Genomic DNA, 20,316 nt, shown 5'->3' with positions numbered 1-20,316 from the left:
GAGGACAGAGACCTATATGATGGAAGAAGTGACCTGGGATGGAGGACAGAGACCTGAGTGGAGGAAGAAGTGACCTGGAATGGAGGACAGAGACCTATATGATGGAATAAGTGACCTGGGATGGAGGACAGAGACCTACATGATGGAAGAAGTGACCTGGGATGGAGGACAGAGATCTATATGATGGAAGAAGTGACCTGGGATGGAGGACAGAGACCTGAGTGGAGGAAGAAGTGACCTGGTATGGAGGACAGAGACCTGTATGATGGAAGAAGTGAACTGGGATGATGGACAGAGACCTGAGTGGAGGAAGAAGTGACCTGGGATGGAGGACAGAGACCTATATGATGGAAGAAGTGACCTGGGATGGAGGACAGAGACCTGAGTGGAGGAAGAAGTGACATGGGATGGAGGACAGAGACCTGTATGATGGAAGAAGTGAATTGGGATGATGGACAGAGACCTATATGAAAGGAGAAGCAACCAAGTATGGTAGACAGAGACCTATGTGACTGAAGAAGTGACCTGGTATGGTAAACAGAGACATAGATAGATGGAAGCATCTTGGTACTGTAAGAGGACACAAACCTCTATGGAGGAGCTGAGTAACTTATGTTAGTGCATGAGGAACATTAATCATAGTGTGTGTTATCTGTAATCTATTTATGTTACACAGCAGATGGATTCATCCTATTTATAGTTTATGTTCTCATTCTGTTAATTACTGTCTAATAAAACACTTAATGGATGAAGGGTTTGTCTTGTCCTACATAGAATTGCCGTTACTTGTGATGGAAATGATTCCTCTGCCCTCCGAGAATGTGAGGCATCAGTCCTGCACTGGAGACACACTGCATCTATTCTGGGACAGAGGAACCGATCCCACAAAACAATACATTCCCCAACACAAAACTCTTATTTCTAGAGACGACGCAGAGATGACGGTAGGGATGGTGACACTCTGACTGATATACCGGCCGGTGACTTATCTTATAGGGGGCCATGCAGCATGTACTGGGGGACACTAAGTCCATCTGCTTCCCCTACAGATGCTGGGATTCAATTGACTGGTGCTCTGCGCTACGATGGAGGAACGCAGTGTAGTGAGTATAATGTACATGGGGGATGGGCAGGACAGTATTGTGTAACGTTATGGAGGAACGCGGTGCAGTGAGTATAATTTACATGGGTAATGGGCAGGACAGTATTGTGTAACGTTGTGGAGGAACGCGGTGCAGTGAGTATAATGTACATGGGGGATGGGCAGGACAGTATTGTGTAACGTTGTGGAGGAACGCGGTGCAGTGAGTATAATGTACACAGGGGATGGGCAGGACATTATTGTGTAACGTTGTGGAGGAACGCGGTGCAGTGAGTATAATGTACATGGGGGATGGGCAGGACAGTACTGTGTAACATTGTGGAGGAACGCGGTGCAGTGAGTATAATTTACATGGGGAATGGGCAGGACAGTACTGTGTAACGTTGTGGAGGAACGCGGTGCAGTGAGTTTAATGTACACGGGGGATGGGCAGGACAGTATTGTGTAACATTGTGGAGGAACGTGGTGCAGTGAGTATAGTGTACACGGGGAATGGGCAGGACAGTATTGTGTAACGTTGTGGAGGAACGCAGTGCAGTGAGTATAATGTACACAGGGGATGGGCAGGACAGTATTGTGTAACGCTGTGGAGGAACGCGGTGCAGTGAGTATAATGTACATGGGGATGGGCAGGACAGTATTGTGTAACGCTGTGGAGGAACGCGGTGCAGTGAGTATAATGTACACGGGGGATGGGCAGGACAGTACTGTGTAACATTGTGGAAGAACGCGGTGCAGTGAGTATAATGTACACGGGGGATGGGCAGGACAGTATTGTGTAACGTTGTGGAGGAACGCGGTGCAGTGAGTATAATGTACACGGGGGATGGGCAGGACAGTATTGTGTAACGTTGTGGAGGAACGCGGTGCAGTGAGTATAATGTACACGGGGGATGGGCAGGACAGTATTGTGTAACGTTGTGGAGGAACGCGGTGCAGTGAGTATAATTTACACGGGGAATGGGCAGGACAGTATTGTGTAACGTTGTGGAGGAACGCGGTGCAGTGAGTATAATGTACACGGGGGATGGGCAGGACAGTATTGTGTAACATTGTGGAGGAACGCGGTGCAGTGAGTATAATGTACACGGGGGATGGGCAGGACATTATTGTGTAACGTTGTGGAGGAACGCGGTGCAGTGAGTATAATGTACACGGGGGATGGGCAGGACAGTATTGTGTAACGTTGTGGAGGAACGCGGTGCAGTGAGTATAATTTACACGGGGAATGGGCAGGACAGTATTGTGTAACGTTGTGGAGGAACGCGGTGCAGTGAGTATAATGTACACGGGGGATGGGCAGGACAGTATTGTGTAACGTTGTGGAGGAACGCGGTGCAGTGAGTATAATGTACACGGGGGATGGGCAGGACAGTATTGTGTAACGTTGTGGAGGAACGCGGTGCAGTGAGTATAATTTACACGGGGAATGGGCAGGACAGTATTGTGTAACGTTGTGGAGGAACGCGGTGCAGTGAGTATAATGTACACGGGGGATGGGCAGGACAGTATTGTGTAACATTGTGGAGGAACGCGGTGCAGTGAGTATAATGTACACGGGGGATGGGCAGGACATTATTGTGTAACGTTGTGGAGGAACGCGGTGCAGTGAGTATAATGTACACGGGGGATGGGCAGGACAGTATTGTGTAACGTTGTGGAGGAACGCGGTGCAGTGAGTATAATGTACACGGGGGATGGGCAGGACAGTATTGTGTAACGTTGTGGAGGAACGCGGTGCAGTGAGTTTAATGTACACGGGGGATGGGCAGGACAGTATTGTGTAACGTTGTGGAGGAACGCGGTGCAGTGAGTATAATGTACACGGGGGATGGGCAGGACAGTATTGTGTAACGTTGTGGAGGAAAGCGGTGCAGTGAGTATAATGTACACGGGGGATGGGCAGGACAGTATTGTGTAACGTTGTGGAGGAAAGCGGTGCAGTGAGTATAATGTACACGGGGGATGGGCAGGACAGTATTGTGTAACGTTGTGGAGGAACGTGGTGCAGTGAGTATAATGTACACAGGGGATGGGCAGGACAGTATTGTGTAACGCTGTGGAGGAACGCGGTGCAGTGAGTATAATGTACATGGGGGATGGGCAGGACAGTATTGTGTAACGCTGTGGAGGAACGCGGTGCAGTGAGTATAATGTACATGGGGGATGGGCAGGACAGTATTGTGTAACGTTGTGGAGGAACGCGGTGCAGTGAGTATAATGTACATGGGGGATGGGCAGGACAGTATTGTGTAACGTTGTGGAGGAACGCGGTGCAGTGAGTATAATGTACACGGGGGATGGGCAGGACAGTATTGTGTAACGCTGTGGAGGAACGCGGTGCAGTGAGTATAATGTACATGGGGGATGGGCAGGACAGTATTGTGTAACGTTGTGGAGGAAAGCGGTGCAGTGAGTATAATGTACACGGGGGATGGGCAGGACAGTATTGTGTAACGTTGTGGAGGAACGCGGTGCAGTGAGTATAATGTACACGGGGGATGGGCAGGACAGTATTGTGTAACGTTGTGGAGGAACGCGGTGCAGTGAGTATAATGTACACGGGGATGGGCAGGACAGTATTGTGTAACGTTGTGGAGGAAGGCGGTGCAGTGAGTATAATGTATGGGCAGGACAGTACTGTGTAACGCTGTGGAGGAAGGCGGTGCAGTGAGTATAATGTATGGGCAGGACAGTATTGTGTAACATTGTGGAGGAAGGCGGTGCAGTGAGTATAATGTATGGGCAGGACAGTATTGTGTAACGCTGTGGAGGAAGGCAGTGCAGTGAGTTTAATGTATGGGCAGGACAGTATTGTGTAACGCTGTGGAGGAAGGCGGTGCAGTGTTAGGCGCCGGGGTCCGCTCGGCCGTGCGGCCCGGCGCCTAGCAACCAGGGACGCCGTGCGCGTTCAGCCGCCGGCTCCCTGGCAACGCTAAGACGCCGGGCGCACGGAGCCGCTCTGACCTTAGCAACGGGGACGCCACGTTCAGCCGCGTTCCCCGTTGCTGGGTCTATTCTCATTACCCTGATTATGTGCTGGCCGTGCAGCATGCAAGCTGCACGGCATTTCTATTTGATTGTCCTGTCTGGATCTTGATTGGAGGGTGCCTGAATAAAGGCACCCTCAGGACTTCTTACAGACGCCGGTGATAGCTTCCTGTTTGCCTGTGTCTGCTGCAGAGAGTTCCCAGTCCCGGTCTTTTCGGTTGTTCCTGTCCTCAGAGATCCTGTACTCGGAAGTTACCATCTGTTCCTGGAGTCTGACCGAGCACCTTTAACATCTGGTGGTGTTCGTGAGTCGCGGCGCAGCCGTGTGTTGCGGCTTGTCCGCTTCTGTTTATTATTTTGTTTTATTGTGTTCTGGAGCTTTGCGGAGGATTCCGCTTCCACAGATCCACTCTGGTGTCCGGCGGTGCCGGATAGGAGTGTCGGATCAGTGGATCCTTGGTTGTCCTTTTTCCTGGCGGCTAGTCCGCACATACCTTTTGATTTAGTTAGTTAGCTTGTAACCCCTGGCCTGGTTGCTTAGTCAGAGGGCCCCTTGTTATCACCCTGTCTCGGACTTCCCCTTGTCTCCCATTAAGACCTGCGGGGGCATCGGGGTTGGGCAGACATAATCCGCCCTTCGAACGCGGCTGCCATGGGCTCAAGCAACCATAGTCTCGCAGGGGATTTCTGATAACACGGGCGAGACAACGGAGTTAGGGCGCCAGGGGTTACTAGGCTATCCAGCTCCCTCAACCAGCTTATTTTCCTGTACTCAGATCCCTGCCATAAGATCTCCTCCGGTCTGGAGTACAGGAATCATAACATTATCACCGGCCAAAAAAGAAAAGATTTAACTTACAGTAAATTTTTTCACCTTTTAGTTGGGAGATTTTTGTCGGCCTTATGAATCCCACCGGTGTTGGGCCAAACCCTGGCCAGCTTCTTGTTAGTCAGATTCAGGAACTTACTCAGATGGTTCAGGATCTGTCCCTCCGGGTGAGGTCACAGGAAGATCTGTTACGGACTTCCCCGAGGGTCATCCCTGAACCAAAAATGCATCTGCCTGACCGTTTTTCTGGGGATAGAAAACAGTTTTTTAATTTTAAAGAATCTTGCAAACTGTATTTTCGTTTAAGACCAGTTACCTCAGGTACAGAGGCTCAGCGGGTTGGGATTATTATTTCTCTACTTCAGGGGGATCCTCAGACCTGGGCTTTTGGTTTAAAGACAGACGATCCGGCCTTATCGTCTGTAGACGCCTTTTTAAAATCTTTAGGGCTATTGTATGACGATCCTGATAGAGAGGCGTCCGCAGAAAGTCAGTTGCGTGCTCTTAGACAGGGTAGGAATCCCGCAGAAAATTATTGTACGGAGTTTCGCCGTTGGTCGAACGACTGTGGCTGGAATGACCCAGCCCTGCGCAGTCAGTTTCGCCTCGGCTTATCTGAATCTATAAAAGACAGTCTCCTCCAGTATCCCGCTCCTGAGACCCTCGATAACCTCATGGAGCTATCTATTAAAATAGATCGTCGGCTCAGAGAGCGAAGGGCTGAAAAAGGGGCCTCTGCCGGGTCCTCTCCCTGGGTTCCTTCCATTCCTGTAGACATTGAGGAGCCTATGCAGATTGGTCTCTCCAAATTGTCTCCGGAAGAAAGAACCAGGAGGCAAAATTATGGTCTGTGTTTATACTGCGGAGGTAAGGGACATTTTGCCCGTAGTTGTCCAAACAAGTTGGGAAACTTCCTGACCAAGTGAATTGTGAGGGGGTTCACTTTGGTCTGCAGCTCATCTCCTCAAATAATTCACTGTTGGTTCCTGCTAAAGTTTCCTATGGCAGCCTCTGTTCCTCGGTCTCTGCTTTTGTGGACAGTGGAGCTGCAGGAAACTTTATGGATTTAACATGGGCCAAGGCCTTAGGTATTCCTCAGCTAACCTTGGGTAGGTGTATCACCATGCATGGTTTAGATGGGAGTCCTTTATCCAATGGGGTTATTTCTCTATGTACGCCTCCTGTTTTGCTCTCGGTGGGAGCTCTACATTCTGAAAAGATTGAGTTTTTCCTTACCCATTGTCCAGCAGTTCCTGTGGTTCTGGGTCACCCTTGGCTGGCCTTTCATAATCCCATCATAGATTGGCAGTCTGGGGAGATCCTACAATGGGGTACCATCTGTGATAAAGAATGTATTACGCTTCCTATCCGAGTAGCTGCCGCCAGTTCCGCACATATTCCTGGGGAATACCAAGATTTTGTTGATGTGTTTTCCAAGGGCAATGCGGATATTTTGCCTCCCCATAGGCCTTATGATTGTGCCATTGAGTTAATTCCTGGTGCCACGTTGCCTAAAGGAAGGTTATATGCATTGTCTGGTCCTGAAACTGTGGCCATGAATGAGTATGTGAAAGAAAGCCTTGGAAAAGGGTTTATCAGGCCATCTAAATCCCCTTTAAGTGCAGGTTTTTTCTTCGTAGAGAAGAAGGATGGTTCACTCAGACCCTGTATTGACTTTAGAGCTTTGAATAAAATCTCAGTAAAGAATACTTACCCTCTGCCGCTGATCTCTGTCCTCTTTGATCAGCTACGTTCGGCTGTTATTTTTTCTAAGATTGATCTGAGAGGAGCATATAACCTCATCAGAATCAAGTCAGGGGATGAGTGGAAAACGGCATTTAGTACTCAGTCAGGCCACTATGAGTATCTGGTCATGCCATTCGGCCTATCTAATGCTCCGGCAGTTTTCCAGGATCTCATTAATGATGTGCTCCGTGAGTTTCTGGGAAGATTCGTCGTGGTCTATTTAGACGATATTTTGATATATTCTGACTCCGTAGAACAACATGTCACCCAGGTGCGTCAGGTGCTAAAGAAATTACGTGAAAATCACCTATATGCCAAGCTGGAGAAGTGTGAATTTCATGTCACGGAGGTATCCTTTTTAGGGTACATTATTTCCCCTCGGGGATTCCGAATGGAACCAAAAAAGCTCCAAGCCATCCTTAGTTGGGCGCAACCCACCAATTTAAAAGCAATTCAGCGCTTTTTAGGGTTTGCAAACTACTATAGAAGATTTATTCACTCTTTCTCTGACCTAGTTGCTCCCATTGTGGCACTCACTAAGAAGGGAGCGGATCCTACCAATTGGTCATGTGAAGCTGAGTTATCTTTTCAGGCCTTAAAACAAGCCTTTGTCTCAGCCCCTGTCCTTAGACATCCCAACCCAGAATTACCTTTCATTGTTGAGGTGGATGCCTCGGAGGTTGGAGTAGGGGCTATCCTTTCTCAGAAGGATCCAGATTCCCTTGAGTTACATCCTTGTGCCTTTATGTCCAGGAAATTCTCATCTGCAGAATCCAACTACGATGTTGGTAACCGGGAATTGCTGGCTATTAAATGGGCTTTCGAGGAGTGGAGACATTGGCTTGAAGGAGCAACCCATACCATTTCAGTTTTGACTGATCACAAAAATCTTCAATACATTGAATCGGCTAAACGACTGAATGCCCGACAGGCTCGTTGGGCTTTATTTTTTACTCGTTTCAAATTCATTATCACCTTCAGACCAGGTTCCAAGAATACCAAGGCAGATGCCCTGTCACGCAGTTTCCTTCCGGTTCAAGACAACAGTCCTGTTACTCCCATACTTCCGCCTTCAGTCATTCAGGCAGGTCTCACACAGGATGTTTTTTCCCAATTAAAGCTGCTTCAACATCAAGCTCCGGGAAATACTCCTGCTGGTCGTCTTTTTGTTCCTGAGTTTTTGAGAGCAACTGTTTTGGCGGAATTTCATGATAGCAAAGTTGCAGGGCATCCGGGAATCGCTAAGACTTTGGAATTAGTATCCCGCTCAGTATGGTGGCCTGGTCTTTCCAAAGACATTAAAGAGTTTGTTTTTTCGTGTCAGGTCTGTGCACAGCATAAAGTTCCCCGTTCTTTGCCTATTGGTCAACTTATGCCCTTGAAGGTTCCTCTTAGGCCATGGTCGCATATCTCCATGGATTTTGTGGTGGATCTCCCTCTGTCGGCCGGATGCCGAGTCATATGGGTGGTAGTGGACCGTTTTAGCAAGATGGCCCATTTTATTGCTCTCCCCCGATTGCCATCTGCCCAGGGATTGGCAGTCTTGTTCCTCCGTCATGTTTTCAGACTCCATGGGTTACCCACCGATATTGTTTCTGACAGGGGTCCACAATTCATTGCACAATTTTGGAAGTCTTTTTGTGCTTCGTTAAAGATGAAATTATCATTAACCTCCGGCTATCATCCACAATCCAATGGACAGACTGAGCGAGTTAACCAATCTCTAAAACAATATTTGCGTTTGTACTCGGCCAAACTCCAAAATGACTGGTCTGAGTTTCTTCCATTGGCGGAGTTTGCTTATAACAATGCCTGTCATTCTTCCACCAATGTGTCTCCATTTTTTGCAGTTTTTGGTTTCCACCCCAGAGCTAATTCATTTTTTCAACATTCCTCTGTCTCCTCTCTGGCCCTGACCTCTCATCTTAAACTTATTTGGAAAAAAGTGCACCTGGCTCTCAGAAAAGCAGCTTTCCGGGAAAAAAATTTTTCTGACAGGCTCCGGCGGCCGTGCACTTTTAAAGTAGGAGACAGGGTGTGGTTGTCGACTCGCAACATCAAACTTCGACAAACCTCAGCCAGATTGGGTCCTAGATTTATTGGACCATTTCTCATTATCAAAAAAGTCAATCCAGTTGCTTTCCGGTTACGTTTACCAAAAACTTTACGGATCGGAAATACCTTCCATTGCTCATTGCTTAAACCATATGTTTCGTCCAGCAGGTTTCCTCGTAAAAAATCTCAGGGGAGATCACCAGTTAATGTACAGGGTCAGCAAGAGTTCTTAGTTGAGAAGGTTCTCGATTCCAAGTTGTCCCGGGGTCGGATTTATTTTTTGGTGCATTGGAGAGGTTATGGGCCAGAGGAAAGGTCGTGGGTCCTGGATGAAGACCTTCATGCCCCAAAGCTCAAAAGGGCATTTTTTCGTGAATTTCCTCGGAAACCTGGCTTTAGGGGTTCCTTGACCCCTCCTCAAGGGGGGGGGTACTGTTAGGCGCCGGGGTCCGCTCGGCCGTGCGGCCCGGCGCCTAGCAACCAGGGACGCCGTGCGCGTTCAGCCGCCGGCTCCCTGGCAACGCTAAGACGCCGGGCGCACGGAGCCGCTCTGACCTTAGCAACGGGGACGCCACGTTCAGCCGCGTTCCCCGTTGCTGGGTCTATTCTCATTACCCTGATTATGTGCTGGCCGTGCAGCATGCAAGCTGCACGGCATTTCTATTTGATTGTCCTGTCTGGATCTTGATTGGAGGGTGCCTGAATAAAGGCACCCTCAGGACTTCTTACAGACGCCGGTGATAGCTTCCTGTTTGCCTGTGTCTGCTGCAGAGAGTTCCCAGTCCCGGTCTTTTCGGTTGTTCCTGTCCTCAGAGATCCTGTACTCGGAAGTTACCATCTGTTCCTGGAGTCTGACCGAGCACCTTTAACATCTGGTGGTGTTCGTGAGTCGCGGCGCAGCCGTGTGTTGCGGCTTGTCCGCTTCTGTTTATTATTTTGTTTTATTGTGTTCTGGAGCTTTGCGGAGGATTCCGCTTCCACAGATCCACTCTGGTGTCCGGCGGTGCCGGATAGGAGTGTCGGATCAGTGGATCCTTGGTTGTCCTTTTTCCTGGCGGCTAGTCCGCACATACCTTTTGATTTAGTTAGTTAGCTTGTAACCCCTGGCCTGGTTGCTTAGTCAGAGGGCCCCTTGTTATCACCCTGTCTCGGACTTCCCCTTGTCTCCCATTAAGACCTGCGGGGGCATCGGGGTTGGGCAGACATAATCCGCCCTTCGAACGCGGCTGCCATGGGCTCAAGCAACCATAGTCTCGCAGGGGATTTCTGATAACACGGGCGAGACAACGGAGTTAGGGCGCCAGGGGTTACTAGGCTATCCAGCTCCCTCAACCAGCTTATTTTCCTGTACTCAGATCCCTGCCATAAGATCTCCTCCGGTCTGGAGTACAGGAATCATAACATGCAGTGAGTATAATGTATGGGCAGGACAGTACTGTGTAACGTTGTGGAGGAAGGCGGTGCAGTGAGTATAATGTATGGGCAGGACAGTATTGTGTAACGCTGTGGAGGAAGGCGGTGCAGTGAGTATAATGTATGGGCAGGACAGTATTGTGTAACGTTGTGGAGGAAGGCGGTGCAGTGAGTATAATGTATGGGCAGGACAGTACTGTGTAACGCTGTGGAGGAAGGCGGTGCAGTGAGTATAGTGTATGGGCAGGACAGTATTGTGTAACGCTGTGGAGGAAGGCGGTGCAGTGAGTTTAATGTATGGGCAGGACAGTATTGTGTAACGCTGTGGAGGAAGGCGGTGCAGCGAGTATAATGTATGGGCAGGACAGTACTGTGTAACGTTGTGGAGGAAGGCGGTGCAGTGAGTATAGTGTATGGGCAGGACAGTATTGTGTAACGCTGTGGAGGAAGGCGGTGCAGTGAGTATAATGTATGGGCAGGACAGTATTGTGTAACGTTGTGGAGGAAGGCGGTGCAGTGAGTATAATGTATGGGCAGGACAGTACTGTGTAACGCTGTGGAGGAAGGCGGTGCAGTGAGTATAGTGTATGGGCAGGACAGTATTGTGTAACGCTGTGGAGGAAGGCGGTGCAGTGAGTATAATGTATGGGCAGGACAGTATTGTGTAACGTTGTGTATCACACAGGGGTGAATAGTAACGTGTTGGGGTGCGGTGGGTACCTGTTGACGGTGGCGCTCAGCTTGAGGTGCTCCGGGTTACGGATGAGTTTATCCAGAATGCTGACAATTAGGGAGAAGCGAGGTCTCTCATTGCGGTCTCTCTGCCAGCAGTCCAGCATGAGCTGGTGTAGGGCCGTGGGGCACCCCATGGGGGCAGGGAGACGATACCCTTCCTCTACCGAATTTATCACCTGAAATAGAATCGTTTTCTGTCACAGCTGGAAACAGCACACCACAGTGTGCAGGTGTGTGCTTACAGTATGTGTGTGTGTACAGTATGTGTGTGCGTACAGTATGTGTGTGTGTGTACAGTATGTGTGTGTACAGTATGTGTGTGTGTACAGTATGTGTGTGTGTACAGTATGCGTGTGTGTACAGTATGTGTGTGTGCGTACAGTATGTGTGTGTGTGTGTACAGTATGTGTGTGTACAGTATGTGTGTGTACAGTATGCGTGTGTGTACAGTATGTGTGTGTACAGTATGTGTGTGTGCGTACAGTATGTGTGTGTGTACAGTATGTGTGTGTACAGTATGTGTGTGTGTACAGTATGCGTGTGTGTACAGTATGTGTGTGCGTATAGTATGTGTGTACAGTATGTGTGTATACAGTATGTGTGTGCGTACAGTATGTGTGTGTGTATACAGTATGCGTGTGTGTACAGTATGTGTGTGTGCGTACATTATGCGTGTGTGTACAGTATGTGTGTGTACAGTATGCGTGTGTGTACAGTATGTGTGTGCACAGTATGCGTGTGTGTACAGTATGTGTGTGTATACAGTATGTGTGTGCGTACAGTATGTGTGTGTATACAGTATGCGTGTGTGTACAGTATGTGTGTGTGCGTACATTATGCGTGTGTGTACAGTATGTGTGTGTGTACAGTATGCGTGTGTGTACAGTATGTGTGTGTACAGTATGCGTGTGTGTACAGTATGTGTGTGCGTACAGTATGTGTGTGTGTGTACAGTATGTGTGTGTGTGTACAGTATGTGTGTGTGTGTACAGTATGTGTGTGTGTACAGTATGTGTGTGTACAGTATGCGTGTGTGTACAGTATGTGTGTGTGTGCGCAGGTGTGTGTGTGTCTGCAGTATGTGTGTGTGCAGTATGTGTGTGTGTCTGCAGTATGAGTGTGTACAGTATGTGTGTGTTTAGTATGTGTGTGTATGTGCGCATGTGTGTGCGTGTGTGTGTGTGCAGTATGTATGTGTGTGCGCATGTGTGTGTGTGTGTGTGTACCGTGTGTGTGTACAGTATGTGTGTGTGCGTATGTGTGTGTTTAGTATGTGTGTGTATGTGCGCATGTGTGTGCAGTATGTGTGTGTACAGTATGTATGTGTGTGTGCGTGTGTGTGAGTGTGTACAGTGTGTGTGTACAGTATGTGTGTGTGGGTACACAGTATGTGTGTGTTTGCAAGTGTGTGTAGTATATATGTGTGCGTGTGTGTACAGTATGTGTGTGTGTGTACAGTATATGTGTGTGTGTGTACAGTATATATATATGTATCAAAACCAAAGACAATAATAAAAGGCTTGGGCCGTCTGTTACATTCCAGGACACAACCCCCCCCTCCCAGGCTGCAGTGCGGGGACCCCTCATGTCCTATTCTGTAGCGGTCACCCCGGACCCCGCAGTTGTTTTATAGCCTCCATAAAGCAACATGTAATTATAAGTATACATTATATAGAGTATAGCGCGGATGTGTAACAGAATGCATAGGTCATTGTTACGGTGATGATTTGAGACATAGGGGATAATTGTGTTGAGCACAGCAGCAAATTTGTTAGAAGTTGGGCAAAACCATGTGCACTGCAGGGGAGGCAGATATAACATGTGCAGAGAGAGTTAGATTTGGGTGGGTTATATTGTTTATGTGCAGGGTAACTACTGGCTGCTTTACTTTTACACTGCAATTTAGAGTTGTCTGAACACATCCCACCCAAATCTAACTCTCTCTGCACATGTTACACTTGCCCCCCCCCCTCCCACCACCACCACCCTGCAGTGCACATGGTTTTGCCCAACTGCTAACAAATTTGCTGCTGTGATCCGGTCTGAATTACCCCCACAGAGCAATCCCTGCCTGAGTACGTACGTCTCGATTGGTCATGTTCCAGTATGGTCTCTCGCCATACGCCAGGACCTCCCACATAACGATGCCGTAACTCCACACATCGCTGGCGGAGGAGAACTTCCGGTAGGTGATGGCTTCTGGCGCTGTCCAGCGGATGGGGATCTTACCGCCCTAAAGACAGGAAGCTTATCATTATATTAGATTGTATTTATTGCTGTGGCCACAACCTCCTGGAGTGTAGATCATTGGGCCAACCAGAAAGAGGCCGAAAGTCAACAGCTTGACCCCATATTGTTGACATGCAGTAGGTCAACAGGATCCAAAGGTCAACAGGGTGCAAAGGTCAACAGGGTCCAAAGGACGATAGGGCCAATAGGTTAACATGTAAGAAAGCAGACAAGTTTTTTTAATGTTGTATTTTGCATGTTTGACCACATGTAAGTCAACTTATTGGCAACGTGTCCGCTCGCCACGCTTCAGACAGTATGCCTCACTGCGCCCGGCACAGGTTACTCTTCCCAATCATTGTCCACGTTGACAGTACATCATGAAAGTAAAAAAAAAAAAAAAAAAAAAAGTTGACTCTATGGGGTATATTTACTATTATTCGTGTTTTTGCCGTTTTTAAGGGTGTTTGATCTCGAATGGTATCGGGTGCATTTTACTGCAACTTTTTGAATCCTGATACAGTAATTTACTAAGTTGCAGAGTTTTCCACATTCGTATTTTCCGATGTCGATGTGATTCGTAATGTCAGGCAGTGTTTTACGGGAGTGATTAGTAAAACACTGCCTGACAAAACACAATGAATCCCGGCTGGATCTGTGAGATCCGTGCAGGGCTTCATTGTGTGCATTGTGAGCAGTGCAGAATGGGTTAAAAACCGTAAAAAAAAAATGCGTACAGTGGTGGGAACTTTGCGGTCTGCGCTACATTGTATCTTCAGTGCGCAGCCTGACTGACAGCTCAGGAGCGCACAGCCAATCAGGAGAGTGCCATGACGTGGCACTCCCTGATTGGCTGAAGGGACCCTCTTTGATAGGAGTCACGGGGGGTCCTGCCAGCCGGGTAAAGGGGTCCCATGTGTAAACATGGGACCCCTTTCAGTGCGTGGATCGTGTTTTTCATTTTTTTATTTTGCGAAGTACGTGAATTACAAACAGAAGAGGACCGATCTACACTGGATTGTTGTGAGTATATATTTTATTTACAGGTACCCCGTGGATTTTACGTGGAGAAGTGGACCGACTCTTCGTGTCAACATAGGTAAGTATGTATGAATGTAGGTGTGCATGTACGTAATAAAATTGTACTATCACGGTGTGTGTGTTCTGTTTTTATTTGGGTATTTTTTTTGTAGTAGAACTACAGGTTCCAGCGGGCCTGTTTTCCCCCGCATGCTGGTACTTGTGGTTCTCCAAGTACCAGCTTGCGGGGAGGCTTGTTGGGACTTGTAGTACTGCTACAAAAAACAATATATTTTTTTAACACTATGGCTATCATCCCCCCATCCGCCGCCCTTGGATGGGGGGGACAGCCTCGGGCTTCACCCCTGGCCCTTGGGTGGCTGTAGGGGGGGACCCCTTGATTTAAGGGGTTCCCACTCCTCCAGGGTACCCCGCCCAGGGGTGACTAGTTAGTGATTTAATGCCAGGGCCGCAGGGACCTATATAAAAGTGTCCCCCGGCTGTGGCATTATCTCTCTGACTAGTGGAGCCCGGTGCTGTTGTGAAAAATACGGGGGACCCCTATGTCTTTTGTCCCCCGTATTTTTTACACCAGGACCAGGCGCAGAGCCCGGTGCTGGTTGTTCAAATATGGGGGATCCCCAGTCAATTTTTTCCCTGTATTTTTACAACCAGGACCGGCTCAAAGAGCCCGAGGTGGGTTATGCTTAGGAGGGGGGACCCCACTCAATTTTTTTTTACATTTTGACACTAACCAGACCCTTTCCCATAGATAACCATGCACAGATCTCACTGATCCGTGCATGATTATCCAAACTCGCCAGGAAAAAGCAGGTCTATTTTTTTGCTGCTTTTTTTAACGAATCGCAAAAGAAAACACCCGCACTTGAGCACTCAGAGACTAACACCCAAATACGAATTAATAGTAAATTCCGTGTTGCATGAACAAACAGCCGCGTTTGACCGATCGTCTATTCATTCGTATTTCTGAACTTTGCCGTCAAAACCATTACGAATAGCCCCAACACTGCCGAGATTTGTGCTTAGTAAATTCCTGTGTTGCCACTTAGATAAAAAAACAGAAATCGGACAAACTTGGATTATTAGTAAATATACCCTATGTGTGTCAACCAACATCATGTCAACCATTTGAACCTGTTGACCATATGAAGCTGACCCTTTGACTGGTGACCTCCTGCACAAAACACATGACAGTACACAATGAGACATGATTACTATAGATACAATGATCTGGGGATTATCAGACCAGCTAAGAGGTAAGTACCATCCACACCAGGCAGCAACATACCGCTATCATTCATGGGGCGGGATCCATCAGTCATCGTGGCGTCCCGCCACTCACCACATGCACACCGGCGTGTACTAGCGCTGTATGCAGGAATCATGAAGGACAGTCCTCGCGGTAAGAGCCGTCCTCTGCGGTGATAGGACTCTGGGGTCTAAACCCCGAAAACCTATCTGTGCATCCAGTGACGCATGCGCTATGGGGGGAGGGGTGGTGCCGGTGGGCAGGGTGCGATCCGATTGGATAAATCAGCAGCCACTCCCAATCTCATATATAACCTGCTGGGAGGTGACCCAGCCTGTCCTTAGTAGTATATAGAAGGAGCCCTCTTCATCTTGGCCTTTAATAGGAATATCTGAGCCAGGGCAGTCGGAATTAATCCCCTGCTGTATTGTTCTCTCTGTATTGTATTGCAGCGGAGAACAATAGATGAGAGGGTTATGCTAATACACCATAGTGCACCTAGGCGCAGCAGAGAAGGCTAGATGAGCATGGCTCCATCTGTATGTCCGGTGTGATCCTTCTTTCAGGAAAACTCACTGTGGTCGTGTAAGCAGCATTAGGATCATCCTCCAATATCCGCGACAGACCAAAGTCAGACACTTTACACATCAGGTTGCTGTTCACCAGAATGTTACGAGCCGCTAGATCTCGGTGAACAAAGCCCAGGTCAGAGAGGTATTTCATTCCGGAAGCCACGCCTCTCAGCAAGCCGACCAACTGGATTATAGTGAACTGTCCGTCACGGCTCTGAAATAAAGAACCATCAGCTCTGTCCACGTTCACTCCCCGACCACCATACAGAAGTGCTACAGCTATATGAGGGTCACACTTCTTGTGCCCCATCCGTATGTTCCCCCTGAGAATATCCCCCATGACCCATCACCCACATAAAGTGTCAGCATTCCCGACAGTCAACCCAAGGCATGGGCCTGATGAGACCCCTCTCTAACTTCTGTTCAGAATTATTATGTCTTTCCCACGAACCCCATGGTATACACGTACCCTGAGAAATGTGTCCAGAGAACCATTCTCCATGTACTCCGTTACAATCATAGTTAATCTACCTGCAAAACACAAGAGGACATTACCTACACACCATACTCAGGCCCAGCTCACACATGGAAGGACATTACTTACACACTATGCTCAGGCCCAGCTCACACATGGAAGGACATTACCTACACACAATACTCAGGCCCAGCTCACACATGGAAGGACATTACCTACACACCATACTCAGGCCCAGCTCACACATGGAAGGACATTACTTACACACTATGCTCAGGCCCAGCTCACACATGGAAGGACATTACCTACAAACCATGCTCAGGCCCAGCTCACAGATGGAAGGACATTACCTACACACCATGCACAGGGAACCTTTCACAGGTGGAAGGACATCACCTACACACCATGCACAGGGAACCTCTCACAGATGGAAGGACATTACCTACACATCATGCTAAGTCCCAGCTCACAGATGGAAGGACATTACCTACACACCATGCACAGGGAACCTTTCACAGATGGAAGGACATTACCCACACACCATGCACAGGGAACCTCTCACAGATGGAAGGACATTACCTACACATCATGCTAAGTCCCAGCTCACAGATGGAAGGACATTACCTACACACTATGCTCAGGCCTAGCTCACACATGGAAGGACATTACCTACACACCATGATCAGGCCCAGCTCACACATGGAAGGACATTACCTACACACCATGCTCAGGACAAGCTCACACATGGAAGGACATTACCTACACGCCATGCTCAGGCCCAGCTCACACATGGAAGGACATTACCTACACGCCATGCTCAGGCCCAGCTCACACATGGAATGACATTACCTACACACCAAGCTCAGGCCCAGCTCACACATGGAAGGACATTACCTACACACCATGCTCAGGCCCAGCTCACACATGGAAGGACATTACCTACACACCATGCTCATTCCCAGCTCACACATGGAAGGACATTATCTACACATCATGCTAAGTCCCAGCTCACAGATGGAAGGACATTACCTACACACCATGCACAGGGAACCTTTCACAGATGGAAGGACATTACCTACACACCATGCACAGGGAACCTCTCACAGATGGAAGGACATTACCTACACATCATGCTAAGTCCCAGCTCACAGATGGAATGACATTACCTACACACTATGCTCAGGCCTAGCTCACACATGGAAGGACATTACCTACACACCATGATCAGGCCCAGCTCACACATGGAAGGACATTACCTACACACCATGCTCAGGACAAGCTCACACATGGAAGGACATTACCTACACACCATGCTCAGGCCCAGCTCACACATGGAAGGACATTACCTACACGCCATGCTCAGGCCCAGCTCACACATGGAATGACATTACCTACACACCAAGCTCAGGCCCAGCTCACACATGGAAGAACATTACCTACACACCATGCTCAGGCCCAGCTCACACATGGAAGTACATTACCTACACACCATGCTCATTCCCAGCTCACACATGGAAGGACATTACCTACACGCCATGCTCAGGCCCAGCTCACACATGGAAGGACATTACCTACACGCCATGCTCAGGCCCAGCTCACACATGGAATGACATTACCTACACACCAAGCTCAGGCCCAGCTCACACATGGAAGGACATTACCTACACACCAAGCTCAGGCCCAGCTCACACATGGAAGGACATTACCTACACGCCATGCTCAGGCCCAGCTCACACATGGAATGACATTACCTACACACCAAGCTCAGGCCCAGCTCACACATGGAAGGACATTACCTACACACCATGCTCATTCCCAGCTCACACATGTAAGGACTTTACCTACACACCATGCTCAGGCCCAGCTCACACATGGAAGGACATTACCTATACACCATGCTCAGGCCCAGCTCATAGATTGAAGGACATTACCTACACATTATGCTCAGGCCCAGCTTACACATGGAAGGACATTACCTACACATTATGCTCAGGCCCAGCTCACAGACTGAAGGACATTGATTTTCTTAGTAGAGCAATTCTGCCTGATAAAGCCTCAGAAATCTCAGCAACACACTGTAACCGCTATGATGTACATCTGATGGACCTTACCTGGAGACATCTGAAACCAAGGAGACACTTTTGTTTCCATGTCATATTTCCTTATTGTTTTCTGTATCTGCTTCTTTAATAATCCAAGATACTATTCCCAGATCAAATTCCCAGACCCTTTACTCCTATCACACAGTATTCTGGATGTACTCCATTGGAGACCTGCGATTTCTGAGGACTCACACAGACATGTAGCCACAAATAGTTGGGTATAACATGGTACGTACTCCGGGTCACCACGCCCTCCAGGTGAATGACGTTTGGATGGTCGAATTGGGCCATAATGCTCGCTTCACTCAGAAAGTCTCTTCTCTGCTTCTCGCTGTAACCAACTTTTAAAGTCTTGATAGCTACCGGTATTTCACGCTTCCCTGCCAGTTTCAGCCGGCCGTAGCACACCTCTCCAAACTCCCCTGAAAAAAGCACAGAAAGGAAAATAAAAGTAGAGATGGTTAGACCACAGGAAAGAATGTGCGATCCCAGGTAACAGTAGCGGGCAGGAGAAGCCACATAATACATGACCACCTGGATAGAACGGGAGATCACAGGTAGCAATAGCGGGCAGGAGAAGCCACATAATACATGACCACCAGGAAAGTACGTGCAATCCCAGGTAACAATAGCGGGCAGGAGAAGCCACATAATTCATGACCACCTGGATAGAACGGGAGATCCCAGGTAACAATAGCGGGCAGGAGAAGCCACATAATACATGACCACCAGGAAAGAATGGGAGATTCCAGGTAACAATAGCGGGCAGGAGAAGCCACATATTACATGACTACCAGGAAAGAATGGGAGATCACAGGTAACAATAGCGGGCAGGAGAAGCCACATAATACATGACCACCAGGAAAGAACAGGAGATGCCAGGTAATAATAGCGGGCAGGAGAAGCCACATAATACATGACCACCAGGAAAGAACGGGTGATCACAGGTAACAATAGCGGGCAGGAGAAGTTACAGTATATAATACATGACCACCAAGAAAGAAAGGGAGATCCCAGGTTACTATAGCGGGCAGGAGAAGCCACATAATACATGACCACCAGGAAAGAACGGGAAAACCCAGGTAATAATAGCGGGCAGGAGAAGCTACATAATACATGACCACCAGGTAAGAACGTGACATCCCAGGTGACAATAGTGGGCAGGAGAAGCTACATAATACACGACCACGAGGAAAGAACGGGAGATCCCAGGTAACAATAGCGGGCAGGAGAAGCCACATAATATATGACCACCAGGAAAGAACATGAGATCCCAGGTAATAATAGCGGGCAGGAGAAGCCACATAATACACGACCACCAGGAAAGAACATGAGATCCCAGGTAACAAGAGTGGGAAGGAGAAGCCACATAATACATGACCACCAGGATAAAAAAGGGAGATCTCAGGTAACAATAGCGGGCAGGAGAAGCCACATAATACACGACCACCAGGACAAAAAGGGAGATCCCAGGTAATAATAGCGGGCAGGAGAAGCCACATAATACACGACCACCAGGAAAGAACATGAGATCCCAGGTAACAAGAGTGGGAAGGAGAAGCCACATAATACATGACCACCAGGAAAGAACGGGAGATCTCAGGTAACAATAGCGGGCAGGAGAAGCCACATAATACACGACCAGCAGGATAGAACAGGAGATCCCAGGTAACAATAGCGGGCAGGAGAAGCCACATAATACATGACCAGCAGGAAAGAACGGGAGATCCCAGGTAACAATAGCGGGCAGGAGTAGCCACATAATACATGACCACAA

The 20,316-nt window shown here is 48.4% G+C and overlaps 1 protein-coding gene across 1 annotated transcript in view; it reads right to left on the bottom strand.

Moving 5' to 3' along the window:
- Window positions 1–20,316, bottom strand: part of LOC134966846 (ephrin type-A receptor 8-like) — a 196,577-nt gene that overhangs the window by 15,481 nt on the left and 160,780 nt on the right. The window contains exons 11-15 of the mRNA XM_063943890.1: window positions 18,776–18,961; window positions 16,432–16,493; window positions 15,967–16,176; window positions 12,955–13,104; window positions 10,857–11,047 (exon numbers count right to left, since the gene is read on the bottom strand). Of these exons, the coding sequence (XP_063799960.1) occupies window positions 10,857–11,047; window positions 12,955–13,104; window positions 15,967–16,176; window positions 16,432–16,493; window positions 18,776–18,961 (799 nt within the window). The remainder of the gene's footprint in view (window positions 1–10,856; window positions 11,048–12,954; window positions 13,105–15,966; window positions 16,177–16,431; window positions 16,494–18,775; window positions 18,962–20,316) is intronic.

The sequence above is a fragment of the Pseudophryne corroboree genome, chromosome 10 (genome assembly GCF_028390025.1).
Source record: "Pseudophryne corroboree isolate aPseCor3 chromosome 10, aPseCor3.hap2, whole genome shotgun sequence".
Lineage (NCBI taxonomy): Eukaryota > Metazoa > Chordata > Amphibia > Anura > Myobatrachidae > Pseudophryne > Pseudophryne corroboree.
This window is presented reverse-complemented; position numbering and strand designations above follow the sequence as displayed.